Source organism: Oncorhynchus nerka, linkage group LG18 (assembly GCF_034236695.1).
Source record: "Oncorhynchus nerka isolate Pitt River linkage group LG18, Oner_Uvic_2.0, whole genome shotgun sequence".
NCBI classification, from domain to species: Eukaryota; Metazoa; Chordata; class Actinopteri; order Salmoniformes; family Salmonidae; genus Oncorhynchus; species Oncorhynchus nerka.
The window spans coordinates 41904006-41918111 of NC_088413.1; the positions used below are offsets into that span (position 1 = coordinate 41904006).

General features: G+C 41.5%; 1 protein-coding gene across 1 annotated transcript in view; it reads right to left on the reverse strand.

Annotated features, from left to right (window-relative positions):
- LOC115145898 (FERM domain-containing protein 6-like) overlaps positions 1–14106 on the reverse strand; it is an 89115-nt gene that overhangs the window by 34408 nt on the left and 40601 nt on the right. The window contains exon 2 of the mRNA XM_029687531.2: positions 349–656. Coding sequence (XP_029543391.2) covers positions 349–450 — 102 coding nt within the window. The 5' untranslated portion in view covers positions 451–656. The remainder of the gene's footprint in view (positions 1–348; positions 657–14106) is intronic.

A 14106-nucleotide genomic window follows, 5' to 3' on the forward strand; every position in this document is an offset into this window, starting at 1 on the left:
AAAGAACAGATGACTTTCGGTCAGCGACAGCCCTAAATAAGATACACTGTGATACAAGGATGAATGGAATTGCCAGTTTGGAAAGTAAAATACAACAATTACTGCAATTCCTGACCTTTGCTTTTGGATAATACACTTTGTCTTAATCACAAATATAATCCCAACTTAGTGAGAACAGTTCCACTACACTCTTGATACCAGTGGTCTCACCTTATATACACCTGAATAGTACTGAGATACTATATACATGTATATTTATATTATAATCATTCATCAGATGCTCTTATCCAGAGCAACTTACAGTTAGAGCATTCATTTTAAGGTAGCTAGGTGAGACGCAGTACTCACATTGACGATGACGTTAAGCGTGTCGTCATTGGGGAGAAAGACACAGACACAGCGGCGGTCCTGCATAGCTTTGTTATTGTGGAAGCCGGTCAGTTTGTTCATCTTCGTGTGGCTGGGAGGTCGACAGGGCTCCTCCGGGCCCCCGGGTTGGGACACCCACCACCACCAGTACAAGTAGCGGTACCAGTACCAGCAGCAGTAGTACCAGCAGCGGCCCTGGTTCAGCTATTGCCCAGGCCCAGTGAGGAGACACGAGGCTTAGCAGGCCAGGACATGGGAGGCACCAGAACACAGTGCGGGGCCACACACTGTAGAGGACAGATAGAGGAAGGGACATCACATTAGCACTGTTGCATGGACACACTGTAGAGGACAGATAGACAGAGGAGGGGACATAATATTAGAGCTGCTGCATGGAAATACTGTAGACGACAGACTGGAGTGATCTTCGTTGGCTATACCCAGCCTCGTCTCAGGGTAGTAAATTGGTGGTGTGTTGATATCCCTGTAGTGGTGTGGGGGCTGTGCTTTGGCAAAGTTAGTGGGGTTATATCCTCCCTGTTTGGCCTCGTCGGACGGGGCCACAGTGTCCCCCCGTCTCAGTCTTCAGTATCTATGCTGCAATAGTCTATGTGCCTGGGGGCTAGGGTCAGTTTGTCCTATCTGGTGTAATACTTCTGTCTTCTCTGGTGTCCTGTGTGCCCCCCCCCCCCCCCCACACTGTTCTGCCTGTGGCTATGGAACCATGACCTGTTCACTGGATGTCCTACCTTTTCCCATATCTGCTGTTTGACCTGCTCTCTCTCTCACTCTCACCCGCACCTGCTGTCTCGACCTCTGAATGCTCAGCTATAAAAAGACAACTGACATTTACTCCTGAGGTCCTGAGCTGTTGCACCCTCGACAACCACTGTGATTATTTGTTGATCCTGCTGGTCATCTGTGAATGTTTGAACATCTTGAAGAACGATCTGGCCTTAATGGCCATGTACTCTCTACCCGGCACAGCCAGAAGAGGACTAGCCAGCCCTCAGAGTCTGGTTCCTCTCTAGGTTTCTTCCTAGGTTCCTGCCTTTCTAGGGACTTTTTCCTAGCCACTGTGCTTCTACACCTGAATTGCTTGCTGTTTGGGGTTTTAGGCTGAGTTTCTGTATAAGCACTTTGTGACATCTTCTGATGTAAAAAGGGCTTTATAAATACATTTGATTGATTGAACTGAAGGCAACTGAAGACAGACTTAAAAATATGCGATCTCACGTCAGGAGAATGTCATCATGTTGCCATAGTAGTCCCTGGGTGATTTCTGGGTAACATCTGAACATCTGTTTGCCTGTTTCTGTCTGGAGAGGTACTGAAGGAATGTGGTGGTGTTGATTGTGTGACTGAGAGGGAGTGAGATGGGCGTGTAACTAACTAACTGATTCCCCTTCTCAGCGCAACGATGCAGCGATAACACAACGGTGCTTGGTGATCTATTTCATGTGCATGCACGCACACCTAACACCTAACACCACACACCTAACAGCTCTCTGCTGTATCAGGCTCTCATCACAACAAGACGGGAAAGCAAGGATTAGTATCACACAAAACAAAGTTGGATGATTGATAACATTTTACAATGAGGGGGGAAACTCCTGAGAGCGAGTGAATAACAACAGTGTTAAAACACAAGATTGATTATCCATCATGTCTTTCCTCTTCTCTTCCTACTCTTATGATTAAGATTATGCCTCTCTCTTCCTACTCGTATGATTACGATTATGCCCCTCTCTTCCTACTCTTATGATTAAGATTATGCCTCTCTCTTCCTACTCGTATGATTACGATTATGCCCCTCTCTTCCTACTCTTATGATTAAGATTATGCCTCTCTCTTCCTACTCTTATGATTAAGATTATGCCTCTCTCTTCCTACTCTTATGATTACGATTATGCCTCTCTCTTCCTACTCGTATGATTACGATTATGCCCCTCTCTTCCTACTCTTATGATTAAGATTATGCCTCTCTCTTCATACTCTTATGATTAAGATTATGCCTCTCTCTTCCTACTCTTATGATTAAGATTATGCCTCTATTGCATGACATAATTAAGTTAACTAAAATCAATGGCTTATTTAATCAAATATTTTTCTTTATGCCCAACTGTGTATATAAATGTATCTGTATCATTAGAAATTATCTTAGGTCTTAAGATGTTTCTCTGTTTTGTTCTCTATTGAAATCATATCCCATTACACTTTCAGGCAGGAATATAATCCTCACTCCCAAATTAGTAATAACACTGCTCAGCACACTTGAACTAAATGGTGAAAGAGGATGCCTGTGTTGGGCGGGGTGAGGAGGGATAGGGGAGAGAGGGACAAGGTGAGCCATTTTTTGCATTCAGCATCACTGTTTCAAGGGAAATATAGTATTCTTTCTAACAAAGACATTTACATATATTTCAGGATGTTGTGTATCCCTGGAAATAATCAGAATTCATGTAAAAATGACAGTTTTGAAAATATAGCTCGTCTCCCAAAAAAGTGGCATCTTGGCACAACTTACGTATGGGGTAAGTGAAGCTGCCTACAAATGTTTGTACTGAATTAAATATCACTACCTTTTTAAAACCATATATATCTTTATTTTCCCAAACACAATTCAACACAATCACAATCATTTAGTCTTTTAAGAATTTTAAGCAGATGCTTAACACTGTAGCCTAGCAGTTAAGTGTTGGGCCAGTAACCAAAAGTTCGCTGGTTCGAATCCCCAAGCCCCATGGCCATTGGCTCAACTTACCCAAGGGAAAACATGTTGACTATAATAGCCCACACAGCTACAAGGATGCACTTTCATGCTAGGTTAAGGACTTAATTTTAAAGCTTAAAGAGACCCCAACTGATGGCAATTTGTCTAAATAATCTTAAAATGGTTTACTTTGATTTAAATACAAGCATCATGAAAACTCTAACACAAATTAATTTGACTTGGTGAAAATCTTTTTTTTTTTTACTGAACTTCCTTACCTAATTTTCCACGTGGTTTCTTCCTTCACAGACTCCATGAAATAATGACCTCTTCCTAAATATTTGGTCAAAGGATTCATTTGGTGTATGGTGGCTCAACCTACTCCTTTGGTTCACCTTACCCCACCTCTCCCCTACTGTAATTTAGCAGTCAGACTGAGTGAGAGAGTAGTCATCAGATCACTAATGGTTTAGACCCTATAGTGTCATGTCTAGTGAGACATCATGACTACTATACGAGACATCAATGTTCCATAGACTATTCTAGCTCTTGACAGATACCCCTCTCTTCTTCCATCTAGCCTGGGATCCACAGTGATATGCTCCTTTTTTCCATGGCTTCAACTTGGCTTCCAGGCTGGGGATCGTCCATCCCCGGTATGAAGGCTTTGTGTGAGGGAGAGGCCTGGATAATAACATTACTGCTGCCTTCCATCCCCTATTCATCCACAGCCCAGTAGAATAGTGATGCAACACCAAAGCTGTGTCCACAGCAGTCCAACCGCCAGACAGAGATAGACCCACTTCCTGCCTTCAGCCCGGGATAGTGGCAGGAACGGAGAAATTCTGTCAACGTGGCAAGCTAGCCTCAGAGGCAGGCAGTCTCATGACACAGAAAAACCACCCGAAATACAAACAGAAAGAAAGACAGAAAGTGAGAGAGAGAATTAGAGAATGCCTCTGAGTCTGTATGTCTCTCTGTCTCTCCCTCCCATCTAATGTAACACCACAGGGGTGGGGTGCTCCTATGTGAACCTTTCCAGAACTAAAGACAGAGGCTGCACCAGACCAAAAACTCCCCTGGAACACGTAGAGAGAGAGAGACTGGAATCAGGGGGAGGTGAGAGATGGGGGGTGGGAAAGACATTATGGGAGAGTGGGGTAAGTTGAGCCACCCCTTGTTTCGAGAAAACCATACACTATATTAACCATTTGACAAGATATTTACGCTGTCATTTCATGGAGTCTGTGAAGGACTAACCACATGGAAACAGTGGTAAACAAATTATGTCCCAAAAACTGATTTTCACCAAGTCAAAATCATTTAATGTGTTAGAGGTTTCATGATGCTTGTATCTATACCAAAGTAAATCATTTAAAGATAGTTCAATACATCAGTTGGGGTCTCTATAAGCTTCAAGATGAGGTCCTAAACCTGGCATGAAAGTGCATCCGTGTAGTTGTGTGGGCTAATATAAAATAAAATAAATAATAAAAATGTCCCTTTTTCAGGACCCTGTCTTTCAAAGATAATCCGTAAAAATCCAAATAACTTCATTTTCATTGTAAAGGGTTTTAACACTGTTTCCCATACTATAGTTCAATGAACCATAAACAATTAATGAACATGCACATGTGGAACGGTCGTTAAAACAGTAACAGCTTACAGATGGTAGGCAATTATGGTCACAGTTATGAAAGCTTAGGACACGAAAGAGACCTTTCTACTGACTCTGAAAAACACCAAAAGAAAGATGCCCAGGGTCCCTGCTCATCTGTGTGAAAGTGCCTTCGGCATAATGCAAGGAGGCATGAGGACTGCAGATGTGGCCAGGGCAATAAATTGCAATGTCCGTACCGTGAAAAGCCTAAGACAGAACAACAGGGAGACTGGACAGACAGCTGATCATCCTCGCAGTGGCAGACCACATGTAACAACACCTGCACAGGATCGGTACATCCGAACATCACACCTGTCGGACAGGTACAGGATGGCAACAACAACTGCCATCAATAATCCCTCCATCAGTGCTCAGACTGTCCTCAATAGGCTAAGAGATGCTGGACTGAGGGCTTGTAGGCCTGTTGTAAGGCAGGTCCTCACCAGACATCACAGGCAACAACGTCGCCTATGGGCACAAACCCAACGTCGCTGGACCAGACAGGAATGGCAAAAAGTGCTCTTCATTGACGAGTCATGGTTTTGTCTCACCAGAAGTGATGGTCGGATTCGCGTTTATAGTCGAAGGAATGAGCGTTACACTGAGGCCTGTACTCTGGAGTGGGATTGATTTGGGGGCGGAGGGTCCGTCATGGTCTGGGGCGGTGTGTCACAGCATCATCGGACTGAGCTTGTTGTCAGGGAAGACATCCTCCTCCCTCATGTGGTACCCTTCCTGCAGGCTCATTCTGACATGACCCTCCAGCATGACAATGCCACCAGCCATACTGCTCGTTCTGTGCGTGATTTCCTGCAAAACAGGAATGTCAGTGTTCTGCCATGACCAGCAAAGAGCCCGTATTTCAATCCCATTGAGCACGTCTGGGACCTGTTGGATCGGAGGGTGAGGGCTAGGGCCATCCGGGAACTTGCAGGTGCCTTGGTGGAAGAGTGGGGTAACATCTCACAGCAAGAACTTGCAAATCAGGTGTAGTCCATGAGGAGGAGATGCACTACAGTACTTACTGCAGCTGGTGGCCACACCAGATACTGCCTGTTACTTTTGATTTTGACCCCCCCTTAGTTCAGGAACACATTATTAAATTTCTGTTAGTCACATGTCTGTGGAACTTGTTCAGTTCATGTCTCAGTTGTTGAATCTTCATACAAATATTTACACATGTTAAGTTTGCTAAAAGGTGCTTAAATGCAAGTGATTGTGTTGAATTGTCTTTTGTGAATTAAAAATAGACATGGTTTTAAAAAGGTAGTGGTAATATTTCATTCAGTACACAAATGCGTAGGCTCCTCAACTTGTACCCTGCCCCTATGAATAACTTACCCCATCTACGGGGTAAGTTGTGCCAAAAGAGCACTTTTTTTGGACAAGCTATGATTTCAAAACTGTGATGTTTATATGAATTCTGATTATATTCAGGGATACACAACATTCTGAAATATATGTAGATATGTTTGTTAGAAATAATAATATATTTCCTTTGACGGAGTGATGCTGAATGTAAGAAATGGCCCCATTCAACCCCAATCTCCCCTAAAATATTAGAGAGAGGAAAAGAGAATGACTCACAACAGGCCAGACTGGAGAAATAGAAACATTTCAGATTAAATACATTTATAGAATGAGAATGAGATGGAGAATGAGAGAGAGAGTGAGAGAGCAAGAAAGCGAGGGAGCACTCAAAGCACAGCCGTTTAAAAAACTGCTGCAGTCAGGAGAATTCCACACTAACATCTGCTTCTCATTCCAACAATGGAGGCCTTTGATTCCTGGCTCACACACACACACACACACACACACACACACACAAACACACACACACGGTTGGAGAGAAACGTACTACCACAAAAAATTAAGTTTAATCTGTTACGTTATCAGCAAAAAATATTGTAGTCAGATTACAGATACTTTTGAAGAACTAGATTACTTCTAGGATTACTTTTAAATTCAGAAAGGATGTTCGTGAAAAAAAATCGGACACCTTTCTGTTTCTCAATGACATTCAGTAATGTCATCGAGGTCGCAAGTTTAAGTTTGTTCCGCCTGAGCGAGTCTGACCACAAGTCAGAGACCCCTATGATGACACATCAAATGTGTTTGATGGATCGCGGGAAAAGAGCAGGAATATGCTTTTGTAGGCTACAGTCCAAGCTATGTCTTCCAATGGTGCGACTGCTGTCGGCATCCAAAGATTATCTACCTTGAATAAACGCTTGTTACAATTACCGTAAAAAGATTACAGTGATATTATTGGTACTGTAAAAATGATTACAGTAACATGCTTTATAGGCTTACTGTAAATGTACAGCATTATACTGACAGCGGTTGCCAGCACATTACTGTCATTATATAACATAGCTGTATTGCTGTAATGATTACAGTAGGCTCATTTACAGTATAATGATTTATTGCATAATACTGCATTGTTTTTCTTACTGTAAACACTTACAGCATCCCTGCTGTAAAGCAAAAAAAAAATATATACTGTAGCTTGAAACTCTGCTGCCAGTATAATGCTGTAAATGTACAGCGAAAAGTTTTACAGTTCATCATATGAGCCATTGTGATGCAACACTTTGTATTAAGGGAACTAGGGTGGGAGAATAATGTCAAGCTTTGTCTTATCGTGATTACGTACCCATAAAACATTGATATACGACGGTATCAGTCCCTATTTGCCAATCCAAATAGGGGGCTATGGCGTGAAATCGAATGCTACAACTGGACTAATTATAACGAAAGATAATGTTGTTGAAAGCCTGGGCAGAAGCTACAGTAAGTGAAATTTCAGCATGGAACAAGTTACTTTTGAAAAACTTTATGATTACTTCGAGGATTACTTTTAAATGCAGAAAGGATGTTTGTGAAAAACTTTCTGTTTTCTCAACGACATTCAAATCAGCATTGAAAAAAGGCGCAAGCTGAAGTTTGTTCTGCCTGAGCGAGTCTGACCAAGTCAAAGACCACTATGATGACTCACCAAATGCGTTTGATGGATCGCGGGAAGAAAAGCAGGAATATGCTTTTGTAGGCTACAGTCCAAGCTATGTCTTCCAATGGTGCGACTGCTGATTATCCAACATGAATAAACGCTTTGAGGTAAGGAAGACAGCAGTGGTGTAGCCTACGAGCGATCCGGATATAACTTATTATTGATATCTACATAGCGCATTGATGTGAATTACACTGCTGCTCTCTCATTTAGCTGTTTGCGCCTTACGGATTGTGGTTGTTGTGGATGGCTGTTCACAAATGTATATGAGTATTTTTATCAAATAATGCTTGAATTGAAGTTTAAGCTTCCTAGCAATCATTGTTTATGTGACCAGTGGATAGCCAAAGAAAAATGCACTCTTGCAACAGCTGCATAGTAGTGTGGATCCCAGCCTATGGAATAGAAAATCTAGACTCCTCTCTGGTATTGTGCTCCACACGGTCAAAAACAAGTACATTTTTTACGAGTTTATTTCACAATCTAATTTGTACTGCTTCAAAAAAATATATCCATAGGGCTAACAGACACATGCTCAAACTCGCCCACTTTTGATAGACTTACTGTAAACAGCTGCAAATCATCGAGATATCAGTTATCAGTGACACCAACAAAAACTTTAAACAATAGGCCTATAAGAAATGCAGCATATGGCATACATTTTTCACATGCAAATAGCATTTTTCAGTAGTTCTCCAAAGCATGCCATTGCATTTATGTTTCAACCATGTTTTGAAGCAATGAGCCCAATCAGTCCCCCATGACAACTAAATCATCATTCATGAATTCATAAACAGAGTAGGCTAATAAATCCTTAGTTTTGTGGTTATGCTCGGGTTAAACAATTTGGCTAATCTATATTTCCGAGTCATATTCTTGCAGATCAAGGGGTATTAAATTAATTGGAATGACTGAATCTGACAGACGTTTTGGTTTTTAATTCAAAGATATAGCCTAATCTTGTCATTATCTGTAGTAGAAAGCAATGGGTTAGAATAAGCCTACATAACCAACCCATAAAGTAAAATGCAATATCCATTTATGGCCAGCTATGTAAACTCTAACATTGATTTATCTTGTAATAGATGTCGTTCAATTCGTAATATTCATTTTTGTCTTCTTCTAATGTCTCTTAAGGGGAAAGTACCCATAAAAGCAACTGAAAGTAATCAGATTACATTACTGAGTTTGGGTAACCCAACAATGGTGTATTGATTACAATTTTGGACAGGTAACCAACCCTACACACACACACACACACACACACACACACACACACACACACACACACACGTCCATCTCCATACCTCCAACTCCAGCACACAAAGGCTACTTGCTAGAATTCCTTACAGCTCCACGCGATAGAGAATGGTATACTAGGACTCAAACAGCAATGTTAGGGATCTAAAGGCAAACGAACACTGGGGGGGAGCTAGCTAGCGGGAAAGGCAGACCAGAATGTGGGCAATGATGGATGCACATCATGTTTCTACTATCCCTCGTCAGTGCATTCAGAAAATTTTACATATTTTGTTACATTGCAGCCTTATTCTAAAATTGATTAAATTGTTTTTTTTCCCCTCATCAATCTACACACAATACCCAATTTACTGACAAAGCAAAACAGGTTTTTAGAACATTTTGCTAATTTATTAAAAATAAAAAAACTTAAATATCACATTTACATAGGTATTCAGACCCTTTACTCAGTACTTTATTGAAGAATTTTGGCAGCGATTACAGCCTCTGCCTCTAGTCTTCTTTGGTATGACGCTGCAAGCTTGGCACATCTTAAAATTTGGGGAGTTTCTCCCATTCTTCTCTGCAAATCCTTTTATCCTCTGTCAGGTTAGATGGGGAGCCTCGCTGCACAGCTATTTTCAGGTCTCTCTAGAGATGTTTGATGGGGTTCAAGTCCGGGCTCTGGCTGGGCCACTCGAGGACATTCAGAGACTAGTCCCGAAGCCACTCCTGCGTTGTATTGGCTGTGTGCTTCGGGTCGTTGTCCTGTCGGAAGGTGAACAGTCATCCCAGTCTGAGGTCCTGACCTGTCTGGAGGTGGTTTTCATCAAGGATCTCTGTACTTTTCTCTGTTCATCTTTCCCTCGATCCTGACTAGTATCCCAGTCCCTGCCACGGAAATAAATCCCCACAGCATGATGCTGCCACCACCATGCTTCACCATAGGGATGGTGCCAGGTTTCCTCCAGAAGTGACGTCTGACATTCAAGCCAACGGGTTCAATCTTGGTTTCATCAGACCAGAGAATCTTGTTTCTAATGGTTTGAGTCTTTAGGTGCAACTCCAAGTGGGCTGTCATGTGCCTTTTACTGAGGAATGGCCTCTGTCTGGCCACTCTATCATAAAGGCCTCCACAGAGGAACTTTGGAGCTCTGTCAGAGTGACCATCGTGTTCTTGGTAACCTCCCGACGAAGGCCCTTCTCCCCCGATTGCTCAGTTTGGCCAGGCGGCCAGCTCTAGGAAGAGTCTTGGTTGTTCCAAACTTTTTCCATTTAAGACGATGGAGGCCACTGTGCTCTTGGGAACCTTCAATGCTGTAGACATTTTTTTGGTACCCTTCCCAGATCTCTGCCTCGACACAATCCAGTCTCGAGTTTCTTTACGGACAATTTCTTCAACCTCATGGCTTGGTTTTTGCTCTGACATCAAATCAAATTTTTATTGGTCACATACACATGGTTAGCAGATGTTACTGTGAGTGTAGTGAAATTCTTGTGCTTCTAGTTCAGACAGTGCAGCAACATCTAACAAGTAATCTAACAATTCCACAACAACTACCTAATATACACAAATCTAAGTAAAGGAATGGAATATATACATATAAATATATGGATGAGCAATGACAGAGTGGCATAGGTAAGATGCAATAGATGGTATAAAATATATGTAAACATGATTAAAGTGGCATTATTAAAGTGACTAGTGATCCATTTATTAAAGTGGGCTATAATTTCAAGTCTGTATGTAGGTAGCCGCCTCTCTGTGTTAGTGATGGCTGTTTAACAGTCTGATGGCCTTCAGATATAAAGTGTTTTTCAGTCTCTTGATCCCAGCTTTGATGCGGGCTGAACAGTCAGTGGCTCGGTGGTTGTTGTCCTTGATGATCTTATTGGCCTTCCTGTGACATCGGGTGCTGTAGGTGTCCTGGAGGGCAGGTAGTTTGCCCCCGGTGATGTGTTGTGCAGACCGCACCACCCTCTGGAGAGCCTTGCAGTTGTGGGCGGTGCAGTTGCGTACCAGGCAGTGATACAGCCTGACAGGATGCTCTCAATTGTGCATCTGTAAAAGTTTGTTAGGGTTTTAGGTGACAAGCCAAATTTCTTCAGCCTCCTGAGGTTGAAGAGGCGCTGTTGCACCTTCTTCACCATACTGTCTGTGTGGGTGGGCCATTTCAGTTTGTCCGTGATGTGTACGCCGAGGAACTTTAAACTTTCCACCTTCTCCATGCACTGTCAACTGTGGGACCTTATATTGATAGGTGTGTGCCTTTCCAAATCATGTCCAATAAATTGATTTTACCACAGGTGGACTCCAATCAAGTTGTAGAAACGTCTCAAGGATGATCAATGGAAACAGGATGCACCTCAGCTCAATTTCGTGTCTCATAGCAAAGGGTCGGAATACTTATGTAAATAATGTATCTGTTTTTTATTTTTAATACATTTGCAAAAAATTCTACAACCCTGTTTTCGCCTAGATTAAATTTCAACAATTTATTTTTAGAATACGGCTGTAACATACCAAAATGTGGAGTCTGAATACTTTCCAAATGCACTAAATACTGTAGGTCAATGGTAACAGAGGTTTATAGCAATACAGTTCACAGACATCTCTGACAGGAAAAGTACGTCTGGACAGAAATAGCTTCTGGACCCCCAAAACCACTTCCTACTCCTTCCTAGTTTCTATCTTAAAATATATATTTATATTTTTTTAAACAACTGGCAGAAGTGGAAATGATCTTTGTGTCCCAAATGGCACACTATTCCCTACATAGTGCCCTATGGACCCTGGTCAAAACAGTGCACTACATAGGGCAGGGTTACCCAACTGGCAGCCTGTAGACCGAGTTTGACCTGCTGGTGGTTGTATTTGGCACCCCATGTTTTCTGAGGAAAAATAATAATAATTAACACATTTGGGGGAATTTTCATTGTTAGACATAAAAAAAAGAAGCTAAAAACACCATGAAATCAGCTCCAAGTGATTTTAATTTGGGAAATCTGTTCACAAGTATTTCCATGCATAATACAGAGACCTGTGATCATATACAAATGTAAGCAAGGTTTGAAAGTGTAATGTTTTAGTCAAATATTATATCTGTTTGGGCTTCTTGCGGTCCATTTTCAGTCTACAAATGATTTGCAATTATGCCATTTGAAAAATACTTTATGACTTTGCTATTTATTTACTGCTGTCTTCTAGCCCACTCTGGTTAATCAACTGAATACAGTCTGAAGTAGGTCTGGTTGGCTGGCAGGGCTCCACTGAAACAGGGGGAGAAGGAGAGCGAGAGAGTACTTGAGAATGAGAGACAAATAGATATAACAATGAAATAGATTGTAGTATATGTGATCTGCATCTGTCTATATTAGTTACTATGCTGTTAGTTCATTTGAGTTGCTTCTTCATTAATTATCCTAAAAAAGTAGATTTTCAGCCCATGCCTAATATTCTAAGAGTTGATTTGGGTTGTGCGGCACAGGTTTATGGTTTGCACAACATTGCAACCTATGTTTGAGAACAACCCGTGGCCGTGGCTGTGTAAGAAGCGCGCCAGTATCTCACATAACTATAATGAGATTCACTTTCTAGGATCTCTCTCCCTCTCCGCTCTGATAGACATGAGCCTGCAACTCTCATCTCTCCAGTATTGCACTTCATCATTTATTTCCTTATAGAATCATAGCCGCACAAAGGGTTCTGAAGGAAATGCAGCACCCCTGATACATTTGCCAAAGTTCTAGAATTACTGCTGTCTGTTCAGAAACAAATTAAATCATTCAGAATAGCCTACTACAACACGAGAGGGCCTATAATTTAGTCACAGGGGATCAATAGCTTCTTTTAGCAGTGAATTGTTGCCCAATAACAAGAAATAGCCAACACTCGGGTGGCAAATCTGTCAGTGAAAAAAACTGCATGCAGACAAAACAGGCCTTTCGCAATATTTCAAATACAAATCGAGGAGAAACACAGCATGGAAAGCAAATGGCTCCTACTGAAAAGAGAAGACTATGCTATAGGCTACCAAAATATTTGATCAACTACCAAATATTGTTTTACAAAAGAGAGAGAGAGAGAGATAGGCTTTTGGTACGAGTGCATCGGCCATCACCAGCTGGTGAGTTGTGCATCATTGGGTGAGTCAGTGAAACTGGAGAGGATATGTAGGACCATCATTTCCTCCTCATATTGTAGCCTACAATATGTCTCCACACACCTAGGCCTAGGATATTGATGGACTCAAGACAAGGTCGTTTTTATTGATCTCTGATTCTCAGTTTGTCAGTGTCAAAGTAGCCTGACATTATTAAAAAATATTCTGCCAAAAGTAGAATTGCATGAAATGCATTTATAAAAAGGCCACATTTTCCCGGACCATAGGCTATTAAAAATGTGCAGCTACTGTAAGTGCCTCTACTCTTATGCCCTATGCCACTACTCAAATGTGATGATATGAATGAATGCAATGCTTTATTATAAAAGGGATTTTCAGAACTCTATTTTTTCTCCATTTCCGCCTGACTTACGTGCCCAAAGTAAACTGCCTGTTACTTAGGCCCAGAAGCCAGGATATACATATAATTGGTAGCATTGGATAGAAAACACTTTGATGTTTGTAGAAATGTTAAAAATAATGTATGAGACAAAAACATAATTGGTATGGCAGGCGAATATCCAAAGAAAAACCAACAGGATTTTTTGTTGTTGTTGAGCTCCCTGGTTCTTATAATGGAAAGCTATGGGTTCTATGTAATTCCAGCTCCCAGATTGCAATTCCTATAGCTTGCACTAGATGTCAATAGTCTTTGTTCATTGTTTCAGGCTTGTTTCTTCAAAAACGAGCAAGAATTTGGAGTCTGTTGTCACACGAGGAAGAGAATGCGCGCTTACTCATTTTATTTTTCTATTGAACATACTTCTTTCCATATGAAATATTATAGTTTATTTACATTTTAGGATACCTGTGTATTAAATAAAAATGTAGTTTGACTTGTTCGAACAAAGTTTAGCGGTAGCTTTTTGGACTCCTTCGTCTGCATGTTGAACAAGTGGATTATTGAAATCGATGGCGCCAACTAAACTGACTTTTTGGGATCTAAAGAAGG